This window comes from Hippopotamus amphibius, chromosome 9 (assembly GCF_030028045.1).
Source record: "Hippopotamus amphibius kiboko isolate mHipAmp2 chromosome 9, mHipAmp2.hap2, whole genome shotgun sequence".
Taxonomy (NCBI): Eukaryota; Metazoa; Chordata; class Mammalia; order Artiodactyla; family Hippopotamidae; genus Hippopotamus; species Hippopotamus amphibius.
The window spans coordinates 119,247,335-119,266,788 of NC_080194.1; the positions used below are offsets into that span (position 1 = coordinate 119,247,335).

At 43.9% G+C, this 19,454-nt stretch overlaps 1 protein-coding gene across 2 annotated transcripts in view; it reads left to right on the forward strand.

Moving 5' to 3' along the window:
• The first annotated feature begins 535 nt into the window (after nt 1-535).
• Nucleotides 536-19,454, forward strand: part of SLC5A11 (solute carrier family 5 member 11) — a 43,949-nt gene continuing 25,030 nt past the window's right edge. For both annotated transcript variants that reach the window (XM_057749094.1, XM_057749095.1), the window contains exons 1-6: nt 536-670; nt 4,296-4,367; nt 8,867-8,971; nt 10,140-10,199; nt 16,036-16,140; nt 17,551-17,656. In XM_057749094.1, coding sequence (XP_057605077.1) covers nt 536-670; nt 4,296-4,367; nt 8,867-8,971; nt 10,140-10,199; nt 16,036-16,140; nt 17,551-17,656 — 583 coding nt within the window. The remainder of the gene's footprint in view (nt 671-4,295; nt 4,368-8,866; nt 8,972-10,139; nt 10,200-16,035; nt 16,141-17,550; nt 17,657-19,454) is intronic.

Consider the following 19,454-nt stretch of genomic DNA (forward strand, 5'->3'; position numbering starts at 1 on the left):
TAATAACAATAGTGTCCACTTTGCAGGCTTATAAACACTTAGGATGATGCCTGGCATGTAGTAGGGTGCTATCTAAGTGTTTATTAAATATATGCATTTTTATGGGCATATCCATCAGTGGAACAAGATTATGTTGGCTGGCTGAGCCTCAGACAGCTGTGAGGTATCTGGGAAACAGAGACTGACTCAGGTGTCTTGTTTTTCTCTCACTCCTGGATATGTGGAAGAGGGTGGTGAAACATCTGTACTACTTAAATCATTTACTCTTCTTTATATTTTGCCAAGTGAGCAGTTGGATTGGTAAACATTAACTGTAGATTTGATGTGACTTCCCTGTAAATGTTTGCTGAATGAGTGAGTGAGTGGATGGACCTGTCTTCCTGAGGTCTGTCTCCACCACTCATCTTCCACATGTGTCATCTTGCTTGAATGCCCCAAGGAGGTAGTCACAGGGAGGTTGAGAAGAGTGGCCCCGGGTCCTGGCATCTGACGCACATTTGCACTTCCACAGGTTTGAGAGGGTTCATTCAGGACCATGGAGAGCAGCCCCAGCAGCCCTCAGCCCACGCAGTCAGATCCCCTGGAGGCGCTTCCCCAGAGGACACTGGAACCAGGTGACATCGCAGTGCTGGTTCTGTACTTCCTCTTTGTCCTGGCCGTTGGACTATGGGTAAGCCAGGTCAGGGGGAGGGAAAGTGGCTGGGGCGGTGTGAGAGACTAGCTCAAGTTCATACAGTAATCAGAACTTTATATTTTTTATTTTTATTTTTGGCCATGCTACGTGGCTTGCAGATTCTTAGTTCCCCTAACCAGGGATGGAACCCGTGCCCCCTGCAGTGGAAGCGCAGAGTCCTAACCACTGGACCACCAGAGAATTTCTAAATTAGAACTTTAAAATTTAAAGACTGCATTGAGTACCAACTATGTGTCAAGTACTGTGTTAGGCACTTTCACTCATGTTATCTCATGTCATTTGCACAGGTTGCTATGAAGAAGGTAATATTACTATACCCCATTTTATAGATAAGAAAACTGAGGCTCAAAGAAGTTAAGTTCCTTATTCTGTTAGTAAGTTAGAAGAGTGGGGATTAGAATCCATATCTCCTTCACTTTGAAGCCCATGCTTTAAAAAATATATATATATATATATATTTTTAAAAGGCAATACAGTCACACGGTTCAAAAATAAACACAACTTAAAATGACACACAGTGAAAAGTCTTACTGCTGCCCTTCCCTTCACAGGCAACCACTGTTATTAACATTTTAGTACATTAATGTATTCTCCCAGAGTTTCTTTAGGCAAATCAAGCAAATATTAATGTGTATATTTCCCTCATTCTTAAATAGAAGGTGGCCTGTTATACATACTGTTTTTTACTTTGAAATGTTTCACTGATCAGTGTCTCCTGGACATGTTTTCATATCAGTACATGGAAGCTTCCTCATCTTCTTCAAAGTTGCATAGTATTCCAAAGCTGATCATACTGCAATTTGTTTAACCTGTTTCCTGTTGAGGGTCCTTTGGATTCTTCCCCATCTCTTAATACTAAAATTTATGCTGTAGTAAACAAATCTTGAACACATTATTTTGGATGTATGCAACTATAATGTAGGATAAATTCCCTGTAGTGGAATTGTCAGGTTAAAGGATATATGTATTCGTAATTATGATAGCATGTGTCAAATTGCCCTCCTTAGGTGTAATGTCAATCTGTGCATACGTCACTAAATGTATGAGAGGAAGTCATTATCATGTCCACAGCAGCACCGCGTTGTGAAACTTTTTCATTTTTGCCAAACTGACAGGGAAACACAATATCTCAATGTATTATTATCTTACAATGAGTGAGGCTAAACATCCTTGCATATGTTTAAGAACCACTTGTTTCCTTTATGTGAAGTATGGTTTCATTTCTTTCCCATTTTCATTAAGTTCTTGCTCTTATTCTTGTCAATTCCTAGGAATTTTTACATATTAAAGAGATTAGGAAATTTGGGATAAGGATGGTGCAGAGAATGTGCTGCTATCTGATTTTCAGGTCACAAACTGTAGCCTACTGAGGTGTCCCCACTTCAGTTTGACTATTTGTAGATCATTCCTCTACTCTGACCCCTTAGCTTTGCCTCCTCTTCCAGGTCAATGAGGGGATAAAAGTGCTGGATATCACAAAGACCAGTGATCTGACTTTTCTCTGTTTCCCCCACCTTAGCAGGACATATTGAGATGGGTGAGATGTTGTTAAGAATCAAAGGCTTTCATTTATTATTTATTTATTTATTTATTTATCATCACTGTGTGTGGTTTGTGAGATCTTAGTTCCCCGACAAGGATCGAATCTGAGCCCTTGGCAGTGAAAGCACCAAGTCCTAACCACTGGACCGCCAGGGAATTCGCAAGAGTCAGGGCTTTTGAGTCAGACAGAATTGGGATCAGGATTAGGGGTAGGGGTAGAGTTAGGGTGAGGGTTAGCATTTCTGGGAATCTATATTTTCAGAGGAGACTCGGGAGGCTCTGATGTATTCCTGGTTTGGGAAGCCCTGGATTTAGATGATCCCTTTTAGCACAAGGAGTTCTTTACTCTTGGAAAACGCTTCCTGTGTCAGGGTTCTGCAGGAATGAACCACCGTGTCTGTTTTCTATAGTAAGATCATCTGCAGGGATGAAAAGATATCATTTCATGTCATTTCCCATCCAGTAAGGCTCCTCTCACCAACATCTGCACCCAGAGGCTGGGAAACATTAAACAACTTATTCAAGATCACATATAGATACTTAGTGGTTAAAATGTCTCTATTAAAGCACCTTTAATGCCAGGAAGCTCACTCCCAAAGAGTTCTAAAATCAGATTGACTTGGGTTTGAGTTCTCAGCCTTCTGCTCTGTAGAAATATGGCACTAGATAAGTGACTTTACTTCCAAGCCTCAGTTTCTTCATCTGTTAAATTGGCCCGATGATATCACTCATAGGAGTTGGTGAGGATTAAAATGAGATGATGCTTCAAAATGCCTAGTATAGTGTCTGGTACATAGTACTGATAATAAATGGTATCCACTGTGAGCTATCACAGACAAGGCATGAGTCTAAAACTCAAATGCCTAGGGGGACCTAGTCGATTGTTATACACCTGTGAAGCAGGGAGTGGTAGGGACTGTTGACCTGAAGAGTCTGTGTCTCGTCTAAGGGCATTCAAATGAAAATCTTCTTAAAAACCATGGGTCAAGGGACTTCGCGGGTGGTCCAGTGGTTAAGACTTCACCTTTCAGTGTAGGAGGTGAGGGTTTGATCCCCGGTTGCGGAGCTAAGATCCCACATGCTTTGCGGTGAAAAAACCAAAACATGAAACAGAAGCAATAAAGTAACAAATTCAATAAAGACTTTAAAAATGGTCCCCATCAAAAAAACTTTAAAAAAACCCATGCGTCAAACAAAATATATTTGATGTGAAAAATACAACAAAGTAGTGAATATGACAAAAAAAGAAGTAGAATCACAGATATAGAGAACAAACTAGTGGTTACCAGTGGGGAGAGGGATGAGGGGAGGAGCGATACAGGGGTAGGGCATTAAGAGGTATAAACTATGCGTAAAATAAGCTACAAGAATATGTTGTACAACACAGGGAATAAAGCCAATATTTTATAATAACTATAAATGGACTAGAACCTTTAAAAATTGTGAATCACTATATTGTATACTTGTAACATATAATATCATACATCAACTATATTTTTATTATTTTTTAAGGACCTCAGAGTTTTTTTAATTTAAAATTTTTATTTTTTGGCCATGCCATGAGGCGTGTGGGATCTTAGTTCCCTGACCAGAGACTGAACCCATGCCCCCTGTAGTGGAAGCATGGCGTCTTAACCTCTGGACCACCAGAGAAGTCCCTCAATCTTTTTTTCTTTTTTTTTTAATTAAAGTATCGTTGAGGGAATTCCCTGGTTGTCCAGTGGTTAGGACTCCAAGCTTTCACCACCAAGGGCCCAGGTTTGATCCCTAATCAGGGAACTAAGATCCCATAAGCCGCACGGCATGCACACAGCAAAAAAATGAAGATATTTCAGGCAAACAATGTCCATGGGAAGTATTGCTCAGTGACTCCTGCACAAAAACCCCAGAACAAACAAACAAAAAACCCCAAACCAACCAAACAAACACAAAAACCGAAATGTATTTGGTGTCTGCGTCTGGCCTGCTGGACCTCCGGGTTATAATCAGTGGCCTAGACCATTTGGGGAAGCCTCCGATTGCTAACATGTCCCTCACCCACCCCTTTGCTTTGTTTCAGTCCACAGTGAAGACCAAAAGAGACACAGTGAAAGGCTACTTTCTAGCTGGAGGGGACATGGTGTGGTGGCCCGTAAGTAGTCTTTGGTTCAATTAAAATTAACTTCCTCAAAGACTCTTCAAGTGCTGATACACACCCTCAAGGAGCATGTAATCTAGTGCAGTGTTTCCCAATGTGTAACAGGTGCCCCACGATTTTTCAGTTGTGCGCAGACACAGCATCAAATGACATCAAATTACATAGCGGGAACATTATTCCCTTTCCTATTCTCTGTCAGTCCTCCTGGTTACATAAAAGACAAAGTCACAATTCAGTACTAACATGGCTTTACCAACCTTCCAGCACTGGCTAATCTCTTTGTTTAACAAAGAGAATGAGAGCCTCAGGCTAAGTAAATTTGGTAGTGCAAAGAACCTACCTAGAATTTAATAAATTTTTTTCATTTTTATTTTATTCTTATGGTTCTCTTTTTTTATATAAATTTATTTTATGAACTCAGGTTTTTTTTTTTTTTCCTCAGGCGTACACAGATGAACTCAGATTTTTAAAAATAAATTTTATTCGTTGATTGACTGCATTGGGTCTCAGTAGTTGTGGTGCACGGGCTTAGTTGCTCTGCAGCATGTGGGATCTTCCTGGACCAGGGCTCGAACCCATGTCCCCTGCACTGGCAGGTGGATTCTCTCTCTTTTTTTTAAATGAATTTATTTATTTATTGGCTGTGTTGGGTCTTTGTTGCTGCACGCAGGCTTTCTCTAGCTGTGGTGAGCAGGGGCTACTCTTCATTATGGTGCAAGGGCTCCTCATTGCCGTGGCTTCTTTTGTTGCAGAGCATGGGCTCCAGGTGCATGGGCTTCAGTAGTTGTGGCATATGGGCTCAATAGTTGTGGCTCATGGGCTCTAAAGTGCAGGCTCAATAGTTGTGGCACATGGGCTTAGTTGCTCCACTGCATATGGGATCTTCCTGGAGCAGGGATCAAACCCATGTCCCCTTCATTGACAGGCATATTCTTAACCACTGTGTCACCAGGGAAGTCCCTGTGTGGTTCTCTTTTATGTAGAGCAAGTGATACTGATTTTCTCCTAAGGTTGTGAATACACATGTATATTCATGTATAATTATATTATTCATATGATATTATATACTAATATATAATATATTAATTGATTAAATAATATGATATATAATTCATATATATGAGGTAAAGAAGAAGTCAATTTAAGGTAAAATATTAAGTAAATAGCAGTGCAGGTGCAGTGGACTTAGAGACGGCTACAAAGAAAATAATGACGTTTTAAGAAATCCTGGTCTAGTGGTCTCTATGATGAGTGATGCTGAGTTCCTAAAATTCTGTAGAAATACAGCAGTCCACCCAAGTATGCCTGCTTTCACATGTCACTCCTGGGACCATTTCTCTGCTCATAAACTTGGATAACCCTTTCCCAGGTCAGGAAGGAAAGGGAAGTTTTGGAGCTTTCTTTGCTTTCTTCACCAAGGAGAACGATGTCAATGTGAAGAAGATGTGGTTAAGAGTATGGGCTTTGGAACAAGCGCATCAGTTGGCTATAGCTGTCTAACAAACCACCCACAAATTTAGTGGCTTAAAACAGCTACAGGGTATTATTGCTATTGATCGCGTGGTTTGAGTGGGTGGTTCCTCCTCTGATCTTTAGATTCACCCATGGAGCTGCATTTAGCTGGTGGCTGGGATGGGCTGCAAGTCCAAGATAGCCTCATGCACAGATCTGGGGCTCTGGCAGGGATGGCTAGAAGGCTAGGTCTTCACTCTGTCTATATGCCGCTCATCATTTTACTGGCCTGGCCCAAGATTTTTTTACAAGGCATCTAATTCCAAAGGGCAGAAATGAAAGCTGCCAGGCTGTTGAGCCTTGGCCTAGAAGTCACACATGTCATTTTTACCACATTATCTTGGTCAAAATAAGCCATAGGCCAGCACAGATTCTTTATGGGAAGAGTGGAAAAGTCACATTTCAGAGGAGCATGCAGGGTGGTGTCATTGGGAATGGCAGAGTAAAGATCTTTGAAATTTCCTCCTTATGACCTCACACCGGTCAGAATGGCCATCATCAAAAAATCTAGAAACAATAAATGCTGGAGAGGGTGTGGAGAAAAGGGAACCCTCCTGCACTGTTGGTGGGACTGAAAGTTGGTACAGCCACTGTGGAAAACAGTTTGGAAGTTCCTTAAAAAATTAAAAATGGAACTACCGTATGACCCAGCAATCCCACCCCCAGGCATATACCCTGAGAAAACCATAATCCAAAAAGAAACATGTACCATAATGTTCATTGCAGCACTATTTGCAATAGCCAGGACATGGAAGCAACCTAAATGCCCATCAACAGATGAATGCATAAAGAAGATGTGGCACATATATACAATGGAATATTACTCAGCCATAAAAAAGAATGAAATTAAGTTATTTGTAGTGAGGTGGATAGACGTAGAGTCTATCATACAGAGCTAAGTAAGCCAGAAAGAGAAAAACAAATACCGTATGCTAACTCATATATATAGAATCTAAAAAAATGGTACTGATGAACCCAGTGACAGGGCAAGAATGACGATGCAGATGTAGAGAATAGACTTGAGGACACAGGGTCGGGGGGGGAGCAAAGGGGAAGCTGGGAGGAAGTGAGAGAGTAGCATTGACATATATACACTACCAAATGTAAAATAGATAGCTAGTGGGAAGTTGCTGCATAACATAGGGAGATAAACTCGATGATGAGTGATGACTTAGAGGGCCAAGATAGGGAGGGTGGGAGGGAGTCGCAGGAGGGAGGGGATATGGGGATATATGTATAAATACAGCTAATTCACTTTGGTGTACCTCAAAAACTGGCACAACAGTGTAAAGCAATTATATTCCAATAAAGAGCTTTTAAAAAGAAAAAGGAATAAAACTTTCCTTTGTTTTTGAGAAAAAAAAAAAAAAGAAAGAAATTTCCTCCTGCATAAAAGCAATGAGAACAGTGGCAAAATCAACCTTTTCAGAACTCTGGAAATTGACCTAATGCTTGTAACTATCCAGGGAAATTTTATTCAAGAAAAACAGCTGAATCTCAATAAGAACAAGAAGTTTTGTGGTGTTTTACCTGGTCCCATTCTCATCCCCTTCTCTTCAGCTCTGCAGTAATCTTAAGGACCAGTAGTTTAGAACATGATTGGAGCTCTTTCAAAGTCCCGTTCTCATATTAATGTCAGTATTTTACCCATCTTGCAGTTCCCTGGAAAACCCCACTTGCACAACTTGTCTTTATTTGATCTGACTCAGTGATCACCCAATATGAGCAGCCCTTTACCCAGAGGCATTAGTTAAAAAATAATCAGTGACAACTGTTTGACATTGTAGCTGCCGGGGCTAGCAATAAGGGAATTAAAAAGGCATACTAGATTGTATCTATTTAACACAAATAGTAATACTCCTCAAACTGAACTACAGATTCAACACCATTCTTATCAAAATTCTAGCTGCATCCCCCTCTTTTTTTTTGCAGAAGTTGACAAGCCAATCCTAAAATTCATTTGGAAATGCAAGGGACCCAGAATAGCCAAAACAATCTTGAAAAGGAAGAAAAAATTTGGAGGACTTTCCAATTTCAAAACTTATTACACTTCCCAATTTCAAAACTTATTACAAAGCTACAGTAATCAAGAGAGTGCACATAAGGAGAGATCAATGGAATAAATCAGATGAAAACCAGAGACCAGAAAGTCAACGGGAGGCACAACAGTCCTCTCACAGATAGCTCCTTGACTCTCTCTTTCTCCCTCCGTCCCTTGCCTATCTCTATCTCTATTTGTCTCTATCTCACTCTGTCCTCTCTTGATCTGTCTTTCTCTGCAAGTCTCCTTCATTCTCCTCTCTCTCAGCAGAGTGGCAGTGATGAGTGCATAGCTGAATATACTACTCACTCCCCATCCCCTTGCTATATGCACACCTTCCTGGGTTCCACACCACCAGTCTAAGGGACCAGCAAAGATGGTTTCCCAGTTCCAGATTCCCAGGAGAGAGAATGTAATTGGCCCCGCATGGGCCAGGTGCTCAGGCCTGTCTCATGCAATCAACTGAGACCAGGGACTGGGGTCATCAAGTGCTGTCTTGGCCACTTAGAGTTCTACTAGAAGGAGGGCTCTCTACTTTGCTAAGTTAGAAGCAGAGCTGGAGAATAACACAGGCTTCATGATTCTCTTCCTGAAGCACTTTCTATGACACCTGTCATCCTCCCTCCCCCCAGGGATGCTGCATATGGTTGTTCAAGTTGTGCACTGCACCACCCTAGTGGGGGCACAATTCACATTTTAGGCATCATAGATATGTGTATTTGTTATGTAATTTCCTGAAGGTGGAAGTAAAAGAATCTTAGGGAAGAAGAGGCTTCTTGTAATTTGAAAAAATAAAAAGAGCTTAGATGGGCTAGGGACGGTCCTGCTTTCTCCAATTCTCCTTTTGTCTTGGTCTTTTTGGAGTAGGGGAAGAACTGGGAGTGGGAAAAGTCTACCCCAGACCTTGGCTCCAAGATCTGACTTGTCCATCTCCTCACAGGTGGGTGCATCCTTGTTTGCCAGCAATGTTGGAAGTGGACATTTCGTTGGCCTGGCAGGGTCAGGTGCTGCTGCAGGCCTTTCCGTAGCTGCTTATGAGTTTAATGTAAGTATGTTACCAGGGCATGGAAGTCCACCCTCTACCTAATAGGTAGATCCCTGGGGTCAGTTGTATTCATGCTCTGCTCTTTTAAAAATAGAGTGGTACTTTATGAAAAAAACAAACAGGAATCATCAAGTGCACCACTGGTTAACAAAAATCAGTTTGATCTGCAAATCCCAGGCTTCCCTGTGTTTGCTTGATGGGAGCCAATAAAGCAAATACATGTATGAAGAAGGCTCAGAATCTCTCCCATGTGGATGCAGAAGGTAGAAGCTTTCGTGGGACTGGAGGGTGTTTCTGTGTATTAGATATCAATTGCCCATCACAAAACTTATGTGGTTCAGTGGTTCTTGATCTTTTTGCCACCCCACAGGTACCCAAGAGAATACGACACACTCTGCTATGTAGCAGCTCATTCACGATATGATTTTCACTGAGCGGGAGGGGATGCACTTAGTCATCTTCATCATTTTTTAAGCACTAACTCTGTGTCACAGACTTAAGTACACTACATACACTGTCGTATTACAAGATTCAATTACAGACTAGAAACAGACCGCCTGGGTTCACATCTGGGCTCTAAAACTTACAAGCTGTGTGACCTTGGGCAAGTTGCTTGACCTCTCTGAGCCTCACATATAAAACAGAGCTAATAATTGTACCTGCTGTATCAAGTCATGGTGAGGATTAAATGAATTTTTGCTTGTAAAGCATGCACAGGAATGCCTGGTGAAAAGTAAGTGCTCAGTAAGCTTTCTCTGGGGTCACTGTTATTCCCATTTCACAGGTAAGAAAAAAGAGTCTCGGAGACCTATGTAAACTCTTTCAGCATCACCAGCTACTCATCAGTGTGGCCTGCCTGCCCTCACAGCCTTGTTGTAACATGTGCCCAAAGTGAGGAGGGAACACAGGGGACAAAGGGGGACACGCAAGGTTTAGGAGACATAGCACTGGGAGCCACAAAGAGCTTCTAGTTCCATTCTGCCCTACTTCATCCCTGTGTCCTATTTAAACATGAAAATGTGACAGCCCTGGGAAGGTGAGCTATTCAGTAAGTAAGAGATGGAGCCAGAGGCAGACAAGGCCGGGTTCCATCTGGACAGAGGGAAATGCAAATTGGCACCAGGAGCTGTGGGCAGGAGCTGAGTCTTGATTCTGTTTTCTCTGGCAGGGCTTATTTTCCGTGCTGATGTTGGCTTGGATCTTCCTCCCGATCTACATTGCTGGTCAGGTGAGTCTGAGGGGGGTCTGGGTCCTAGGGAACAGGAAGACCCTTTGGGAGGGTCAATCCTGTATTCCCTCCCTTCCACCAGCATCCCTCCTTCCCACCCGTGGACATCTGTTAGACAGTCCCTAAGGTGTCCCAGCATTGATGAGGGGTGATGCATGGCTAAGACAATTAGGAACCCTGTCCTCAGCAGTTCCTACCTAGTTATGGACATCAAAGAGACATGGGGGGCTTTCAGGGGCTGAAGAAAAATGTGGGCTCAACAAAATTTTTTTTGTGAATTTATTTATTTATTTATTGGCTGTGTTGGGTCTTCGTTGCTGCACACGGGCTTTCTCTAGTTGCGGTGAGTGGGGGCTACTCTTCATTGTGGTGTGCAGGCTCCTCATTGCCGTGGCTTCTCTTGTTGCAGAGCACAGGCTCCAGATGCGTGGGCTTCAGTAGTTGTGGCACATGGGCTCAATAGTTGTGGTACATGGGCTTAGCTGCTCCGCAGCATGTGGGATCTTGCTGGAGCAGGGATCAAACCCATGTCCCCTGAACTGGCAGGCAGATCCTTAACCACTGTGCCACCTGAGAAGTGCCCCCCTCCAATTTTTTTAATGCCAAAACACAAATGCAAAAACCACAGTCTTTTCTAAATGTTTAAGCCATAACATATTACTACTATTAACAAACACAAACACACACACACACGATTCAGTGATTTTTTTCTTCCTTTGCACCCAAAACCTTAATAATTGAGTTACTTCTGGCTGCTGTGATATGTCAAAAATTTTGTTACAAAATAATGCTGCTTTAGACTTTTTGAAAAAAGTAGTTTAAAAAAATCACTTTTGATCTTATTGATAGCTTTCTGTCACTTATACTGTCTAGATTTAATTCTGTTTTAGATCTTCTACTACACAGGGCAAGATCATACAATATCATAGTGTTATTCATCAAGCAATAACTGATTTTAATTTTTTATTATGAAAAATTTTAAAAATACACAAAGTGGAAAAAACTACTTAATGATCAGAGAAATCAACAACAACAAAAAAAATCACTCTGTACCAGAAGTAGTGCAATCCTATGCAAAGGGCAGTGATTTAGGGATAAATAACCTCCCTTGGAGATAATAGTGAGTCTAAAAGCATGGCTTTTGGTGACTGGGGGCCTGGGTCTGCCCATTCTCACCTGTGACTAGCTCCAACATAGACAAAATCTCTGGGGTAGAACAACGCTGACTTGGAGTGAGGATCTCTGGGCCAAAGCATCAGTAGGTATTTGTTGAGCACCTAGTATAGGAAGGAGTAAAGGATGGAGGAGATGCAAGCTAGTTAGTTTATAAGGTATGGTGGCCAGATGTTCTCAGCTGATGGTTTCCATTTTCTCTGGGAAGTAGAAAATAGTGTCATTTACAGAGTGAGGAAGGAACTTGTGTGGTCAAAAGTTAAGAAGAGGCATGAAGACTTGAAATAACTCCTGTAGTTTTTAATCCAAAAACCTGGGGACAACTACAGAATCGCTCATTGGGGGACTGGGCATCCGTACTGTGAATATCATGCTGTGAAAAGGGTTGAAATTGACAGAGTTGTGCTGCTGTGAAAAGATCTCCAAGCTCTAGTGTCCAATAAAAAAATCGCCATGGCTCCAGACATTCTTTGGACAATATTTTATTCAGAGGAGAGTTTAAGACCATATTAGGTAATAACTGCCAGAGTGCTGAGAAAAGATAAAAAGCTACCCAATCCATTTTTATTGGGCAATAAAATAAACACACAGAAAAGTGATAAAACACAAATGTGCAGCTTAACAGATTACTGTAAAATGAACACCTCAGTTGAGACAGAAAGCAACACTCTCCCCCACGTGCCTTTAGCAGATCGCGATGTCTTCCTTTCTCTGTGACTTTCTTTGGACTCACTTCCTTACGTTTCTTTACAGTTTTCATTGTGCATACCTAAAGAATATGGTTTTATTTTACTTTTTTGGAATGAAATATACATGGAATTGGGGGTAACATTCTTTCCTTGCATGTAGCTGGTGTGTTCTGTCTGTTCTTTTTTTCGTTGGAGTTTAGGTTGTTCCTAATGTGAGCTTATGATAGACAACCCTGCTGTGAACATTTTTGTATGTGTCCTGATGCACATAAACATGCATTTCTGGGGACTTCCCTAGTGGCACAGTGCTTAAGAATCCACCTGCCAATTCAGGGGTCATTGGTTTGATCCCTGGTCTGGGAAGATCCCACAGGTCACAGAGCAACTGAAGCCCGAGCACCTAGAGCCCGTACTCCGCACCAAGAGAAGCCACAGCAATGAGAAGCCCGAGCTTGCCGGAACTAGAGAAAGCCCACCCACAGCAACAAAGACCCAACGCAGCCAAATAAATAAATAAGGAAATAAATGTATTTAAAAAAATAAACAAAAGCCTTAAAGTGCTAATGAGGCTGATACACATACAGGGCACCAGAAATTCACCTGGAATAAAATTTATTAAAAAAAAAAACCCATGCATTTTTGGAGAAAATTGCACCCCCCAACCTGTGACAGCTGCAGTGTCTCCCGACATTGCCAGATGTTCCCTGGGGAGTATGAAATCTTGCTTCCGTTGAGAGCCACTGCACTACACTGTGTGTCTCTCCCACTAGATTGTAAGCTCCAGGAGGACAAAAGCCATCTCTCTTTTCTCCCAGTGTGTAGAATAGTGCTTGATACATAGGAGATATTTGAAAAATATTTGTTGAAATTACTCAGTAGCAGGGTCTGTGATTTCAGGAGGAAGTGAAATGAAGGATGAGGTGACACCCCAAAGAAGAGGCATCGGTTGGGACTGAACGTATCGGTCAAGTCCCAAAGCTGGGGTTATCAGAGTTAGCAAGTGAGAAGGTTGCATGAATGGGGTCCTGGAGATTACGTGGTTTGGATGTTGGCCAGAGAAATGGGTTGCTGTAGTGGAAATGCCTGTCTGTTGTTGGGGTTGAAGAAATTCAGATACTGGACAAGGTGTCCCATGTGGGTCGCCGCACTGTCCTTGGAGCTGTTTCCAGACTGGGGGAAAGTCTAGAAAGAGGGGAAGACAGCGGAGGAGCTGAAATTCTCACTGGCTGCTGGACAGGGTTCTGGGGAGGGTTGGGGGGTGGTGGCAGAACTTGCTGTGGTCGGATGGCATGGGTTTCCGTGGAAGAGGGAGGGGTTTTACACGAGGACAGAGCGTGACTGTCTGGACTTGATTCAAGGGAGAGTAAGACAGAAGCTGAAGTCTGCTCGCAGCCCTCCACCCCCAGGAGATGAAGAGTCACCAGAGCAAGGAACTCGGGGGCGGGGCGGGTCCTCTCTCGGGGTGGCATTTCCTGTTAACCTGCACCCAGCAACACTCAGAGGGTGGTTCCCCTGTTAACAGTCATCCGCCTCTCTGTCTCTGTCTCTCTCAACCCTGTTTGCTGGCAAACTGCCTGCTTAGCGACTTTACAGCGAACAGCCTAGGCTCTGCCTCCCATCTGTCAGCCAGCTTCACATTTCTCCCCAGAGTTTGATTTCTAGATACCAGTGCTGCTCGCCTTCTGATGACTTTAACGCCTCCTCTCTTTCTCAGCTGATTGGAAACTTCCCGCATGTCGCAGGCTGTGCGGCTCTCTGTAGATTATGAAGGAGGTCAATTGACAATGAAGGCTGTCAGCCGATTATGGGAGTCTCGCTCCCCAACAAGACCAGCTGGAGGCTGTCATTCACAGACGCTGTACTGAATCCGCTTGAGGAGCGTCTTTCTTGGTCCACTTATCTGGATGGGCTGAAGCTCTTGTGCACTCTCTCTAATTAGTTCTCATTGCATCACCAAGAGTGTGTCCATGCAACATGGTTTGATTGAATCTCTCCATGTGTAATTCCCTGTTAGAGTGTCAGACTTCAGTGCAACGGGCACCTGGAAAATCCCTTGCTGCGTTTGCCTTGCAGCAAATCAGGGGTTGAGGCAAGACATTCACTAGGGTCAGAATCCCGAATCACCCTTTCAGGGAGAGAGGGAGGAAAGAGATGCTTTTTTTCTTTTTTAACATTTGAAGGTGTCCATTTATTCCTAGAGTTCAAATTTTGGGGGCAACATTTTTTTATGAAAAAAATTCCAAACATACATCAATGTTGAAATAAGTTTACACTGGACACTTTTATAGTCTTCAATACCCAGATTCTACTATTAACAATTTACCTTTTTTGAATCAAGTCTGGCCATCTAGTCTCTCCCAGTCTCCCCTCCCAGCTTCTTCTTCCTTCACAATCTGACCTTGGGATGGATGGTTTGCCATTTATCAGCTCGCAGACTAACCCGTTAGTCTCCTCCCTGGGTTAGACTAGGAAACACCCAAGCAGCAACAGCCTGGATGAGGGGCTGCAAACATTTCTGCAAATATAATCATTAGTCCCCCTTTTCCCATCCAAAATCTAGGACCTCATGGAAGAACAGTTGTTGGTTTCAGGTTCCACTGTCTAGACATGGCATTGTCTCAACCCCAAGTCTGGGGGTACAGTGAGGAGATCGGGAATGGACATGCCATACCCCAAGAAAGGTGCCACCCAAATAATGGGTCTCATCACTGTGGCCCAGCCCTTTGGGTAATGACACCTAGCTTTGGACCACCCATCTGGACCGTAATGGAGCTGCCATGATTCACTGCCTCCCTGGTCTCTCTGCTGTCTCTGGAACCTGCACATTTTGCATCTAACATTCTTTACTGGCTAAAGGTTTATGGTAGAGCAATTTCCCTAAAGTTTAGAACATGGACAAATGGAGATTCTTAAGGTGGTTTTAGGTGTTAGACATAGAGCAAACTACAATGAATCACCTGGGGAGGTTATTTCCTCTTCCATCATCTTTCAGTGAGCTCAAGGGTAAAATCTCATGTTGGTGTTAGTGTGCCTTTAACATCTGTCCAACACTTTTTTAAAAAATGTTTATTTATTTATTGGCTGTATTGGGTCTTGCTTGCTGCACACGGGCTTTCTCTAGTTGCGGTGAGTGGGGGCTGCTCTTCTTTGCAGTGCTCGGGCTTCTCACTGCTGTGGCTTCTCATTGCCATGGCTTCTCTTATTGCAGAGCACAGGCTCTAGGTGCTTGGGCTTCAGTAGTTGTGGCACGTGGGCTCAGTAGTTGTGACTCACAGGCGCTAGAGCACAGGCTCAGTAGTTGTGGTGCACAGGCTTAGTTGCTCCGCAGCATGTGAGATCTTCCTGGACCAGGGATCGAACCTGTGTCCCCTACATTAGCAGGTGGATTCTTAACCACTGCGCCACCAGGGAAGACCCAACATTTTTTCTGACAACTCTTTCTTTAAGAAAGAATGAGTAGGCTCTGGGCCCAGTGTTTTTGTGTGCAAGAGGAAGTTGCCAGAAAAGAATAGAACATAAGTGAGTTATTTTGTTATTCACGTGCGTATTTTTGCTGGTTCCCTTAAGTTTAGAATTAATTTTCCATTTACAAAGGTGATTTGAAGTTTTCTTTTTAGGTAAGTTTATGTCAATATAAAGATGAATTTTCAATATAAAAATTTTCTTTCTTTTCAAAGAAAAACATTGTTTTATAATAGTAATTTATAATTAATGTTTTATATAACATTAATAATACAGGAGATTGCAAAAATTAGGATGAGGTATACATTTGGGATATATGAGAGTTGGGTACACATCTCTGCACGGAACCCCAATTCATCCTCACCCCACCCCTTTGTTCCCATTTTTCTCCTCCCTCTTAAGTCTCCCGTTGAGAATCCCAAGATGACTATCTGTCCTTTTGAGTTTGGGGAGAAGGGGGGGCGGGGGAGGAAGGGCTTGTTGGGTGGAAAAACCTCATCTCTGGTGCCCAGGTCACCACGATGCCAGAATATCTAAGGAAACGCTTCGGTGGCAACAGGATCCCCATCATCCTGGCTGTGCTCTACCTGTTTATCTACATCTTCACCAAGATCTCGGTAAGGTGGGGACACGCCTGGTGAGAAGTTTAGTTACAGCCGCTTGCTGGTGGTGTCCCCTCCCCATCCACTTTCTCCTATGGGGGAAGCTCCTGGGACATTCAAGGAAGATGGGAGGAGTGGCAGAAACAGGTAAGCAGGGGCAAGGTAGTATGGGGGAAAGGCAGAGGGAAGGACCCCTCCCCCATCCTGCCAAAGCTGCTTCAGCAGCATCTCAGGATGGTGCCCATCACTGAATGGGACTCTCAGTGCCTTCAGGTGGGTCTGTCCTCTTCCTCCTGGGATCAGGCAGTTATCAGCTATTAATCACATGTGCTGATGGCCCATTGGGCCTGCCCCACCTGACCTTCGGATGGACAGATCTCCTGGAAAACAGCCAAGAACAGATGCTTTGCAGCCTCCAGTACGTGCTGCTCAGTCTGCCTCATACTGATGCCATCTTCTCTTCCATCTGGAGCCGGGGCAGACCTTGTCCTATGTGGGGGTGGGGGGGGAAGGAATTCCATTCAGTTCAAACACAATAACTTACTTGATGGCAGCTCCAGATGTAAAAGACAGACTTAGAAGGACAATGCCTGCTCTCATTCTGGTGGGAAGCTACAGAAGTGGGGAAGCCTTTCCAAGGGAAGTTGCATCTGAGGAGGATGTATAGAGGACGTAGGGAAAGGGGGATTGGCATTCCACATGGGCAAAGCACGCAAAAGCTTGGGGGCATGAATAAACACAACTTGTTAGGAAAATGGGGTGTACTTCAGCATGTCTGGAGGACTGGGAGCATGGAGTGAGTAAAGAAAATGAGGTCAGGGACTTCCCTGGTGGCACAGTGGTTAAGACTCTGTGCTCCCAGTGCAGGGAGCCCAGGTTTGATCCCTGGTCAGGGAACTAGATCCCACACGCATGCCACAATCAAGAGTTCGCATGCCACAACTAAGGAGCCCTCCTGCCAAAACTAAGACCTGGTGCAACCACATTCAATAAACAAATAAATATTAAAAAAAAAAAGCAAATGGGGTCAAGTGGCAGGCAAACCATGAAGCACCTGGCATACAGCTCTAATGTATTTGGACATTATCTTGGGGGCAGTAGGGAGACATGGAAGGGTTTTGATGAGGAGAGGATGAGGTGATCATGATGGTGTTTGATAAAGGCTGCAGGGTGGAGGATGGAGTGTAGGCAGACCAAGAAGAGAAGCAGGAAGACCACTGAGGAGCTTGTGTTAGTCCAGTGAAGTGGTCTCAAACATAGCCACCCGTAGTGCTCCCTTTGGAGACCCCTGATCTGGGAAGAGATGGAGAAGGGACAACATATGGTGTTTCTGTGTTTGCTGAAATCAAGGCTAGGGCCTGAGCCTGGGGAAACTGTGCTAAAATGCCCATTCACTCATTCACGGTCGACTTCACGTCCCTTCAGGTGGACATGTATGCAGGCGCCATCTTCATTCAGCAGTCCTTGCACCTGAATCTGTACCTGGCCATCGTCGGGCTGCTGGCCATCACAGCACTGTACACCGTTGCAGGTACGACTGAACGAGGGGTGATTCTGGGAGAGGTGGTGGACAGGGGCTCTGGGCCACTCCATCTTTTCCTGGCCTGTCTTCTGATGGTCCAGTGTTCTAAGACCACGTCTTCATGAGTCCTTAGTCCGTTACCCCAGATATGATTTCTCTTGGCCATTGTCCAAAGGAAGAGGGTTGCCTGATAGAAGGGAGGATTTAAAAATGTACCACAACTGGGACTTCCCTGGCGGTCCAGTGGTTAAAACTCTGTGCTCCCAGTGCAGGGGGCACGGGTTCAATCCCTGGTCGGGGAACTAAGATCCCACATGCTTTGTGGCGTGGTGCAGCCAAAAAAAAAAAAGTACCACAACTGCATAAAGCTATTTCCCATTTATTTATTTATTCAAGAACTATTCCTTAGAAGCTATTAAGGGCAGAGCATGTGTATTCATACGCACTATACAAAGCTAGACCATAAACCACTGCAATTCTGGAGCCTGGGGCCAGGGAGCCTCATCTTTCCCCCTTAGACTTGCATTCCAGGAGAGTGGCTGGTGGCGTGCAGGGCCTGACATGTATCTGCTTTTGAATATTCACCTTCTCATCTCTATTCCAGTTTCATCCTTCTCTGCCTCCTCTTGGTGTAATATAATTCATTCCACAAATATCTATATCTATCTATCATCTATCTAGCTATCATCTATCTATCATCTATCTAGCTATCATCTATCTAGCTATCATCTCTCTATCTATCATCTATCTATCTATCATCTATCATTGTCTATCTGTCATCTATCTATCTATCTATCTATCTATCTATCTATCTATCATCTATCTATCTACCATCTATCATCTATCTATACCTATCATCTGTCTATCCATATATCACCTACTATATGCCAGGCATCATGCTAGGAAATGGGACAGAGCAGTAAACAAGACAGACAAATCATTTTTTTTTTTTGGCTGCGCAGCTGTGGGATCTTAGTTCCCTGGCCAGGGATTAAACCCAGGCTCATGGCAGTTAAAGCACAAAGTCATGACCACAGGACTGCCAGGGAAGTCCTATAACAGGGACTATATGCCAAAGGAACTTACATCCTAGTGGGAATGGGGAGACAGACAATGAACCAGGAAGCCAATAAGGGATGTCAGGGTATACTCTCATACGGAGCTGGGGAATGATGAGGGGAGGATTCTTCTCCATCCAATGTTTAGGCAAGGCCTCTCTAAGGTGATATGTGGGCCAGATTTAAATGAGATGAAGGAAACAGTGATGAGACGTGCAGGGGAAGAGAATCCCAGACAGGGGAAGGCAAATGTAAAGACTCCGAGATGAGAACCCGCGTTGCTTGTTTACGGAACAGCAAGGGGGTCAGGGTGGCTGAAGCTGAACGAGCGCGTGGCTGTTGAGGTCGTGTCCTGACTGGCTCTGGGAGAGGCCATTCACACAAGCTGGGGCGACAGTGGAGACCCTGGCATCATGCTGTGCTGCAGCCCTGATGATAGGAGGAAGGAGTGGAGGAAAGGGTAGGCACCCGAGCCTTGAAGGAAATCAGAAGAGCCCGGATTTAGCCCCAAGTGCCCTGGATCATCACTGGAGACGCTAGACAGAAGAGTGACCAGTTCCCACAAACACAAAAGCCCCTTGATGCAGAAAGATCTGGGCTGGGTTTTCAGCTCTAATAGAAGTCGTGTGCCTGGGGCACAGGGAAGGAAGGGGTTAGTCGCCATCGCCAATGTGTCTCTGCGTGTCCTTGTTTGGGGGTGTCGCCCCCATTAGACGAGAAGCTCTGTGGGGACAGGAAACATGTTGTTT